Source organism: Pygoscelis adeliae, unplaced genomic scaffold (genome assembly GCF_000699105.1).
Source record: "Pygoscelis adeliae isolate BGI_AS28 unplaced genomic scaffold, ASM69910v1 Scaffold244, whole genome shotgun sequence".
Lineage (NCBI taxonomy): Eukaryota > Metazoa > Chordata > Aves > Sphenisciformes > Spheniscidae > Pygoscelis > Pygoscelis adeliae.
In genome coordinates this window covers 1,607,866-1,608,412 of record NW_008824648.1, presented here as the reverse complement: position 1 = coordinate 1,608,412, position 547 = coordinate 1,607,866, and the positions used below count along the sequence as shown (strand labels likewise).

The 547-nt window shown below is 62.7% G+C and overlaps 1 protein-coding gene across 1 annotated transcript in view; it reads right to left on the bottom strand.

Annotated features, from left to right (window-relative positions):
• The window catches only part of EIF3F (eukaryotic translation initiation factor 3, subunit F), a 7,442-nt gene extending 7,145 nt beyond the window's left edge, over positions 1-297 (bottom strand). The window contains exon 1 of the mRNA XM_009322480.1: positions 226-297. Within this exon, the coding sequence (XP_009320755.1) occupies positions 226-297 (72 nt within the window). The remainder of the gene's footprint in view (positions 1-225) is intronic.
• Positions 298-547: the final 250 nt, after the last annotated feature.

The window sequence follows — 547 nt, the reverse complement described above, 5'->3', positions numbered from 1 at the left end:
CGGCCGCGGGAGAAGCCGGAGCCGGAGCGGGACCTGTCGCCGCCATTTTGCGAGAGAGAGAGGTGGGGGAGGGTCTGCTCCGGCAATAATTGGCTGATCTGAGCGCCTGTCACGCAGTGCTACCTTCCTATTGGGGAAAGGGGTGTGTTAAGGCCCTCCTGCCATCTCTTAGCCAATCTGGGGAGAGCGAGGAGGGAAGACGCTCTGATTGGAGGAAGAGCACACCGTCTGTGGCTGAAGCTTAATCTTGTTCTCACCCTCTTGGGGCCGGAAAGTTTTTCGATTGGGTTCTCGCATCCCCCGCCTCCGTGCCTATCTGCTCTCTCACTGGCTGGCACTCCCTTACCTTCTGTCTGTCAGGGCAGGAAGGCCTATTTATTGGCTGTGGCGCCGTCGTTCTCCCCGCCGGTTGTCAGGAGAAGGCGGGGTTTATGCCTGCCTGTGCAGCGCCGAGCACTCGCCCGGCCGGTTCGGCAGCGGGGGGCCCTGCTGGAGGTAGGCTGAGCAGGGCCGGGGGTCCTAGAGCTCCCCGTGCGCCTTACCAGCC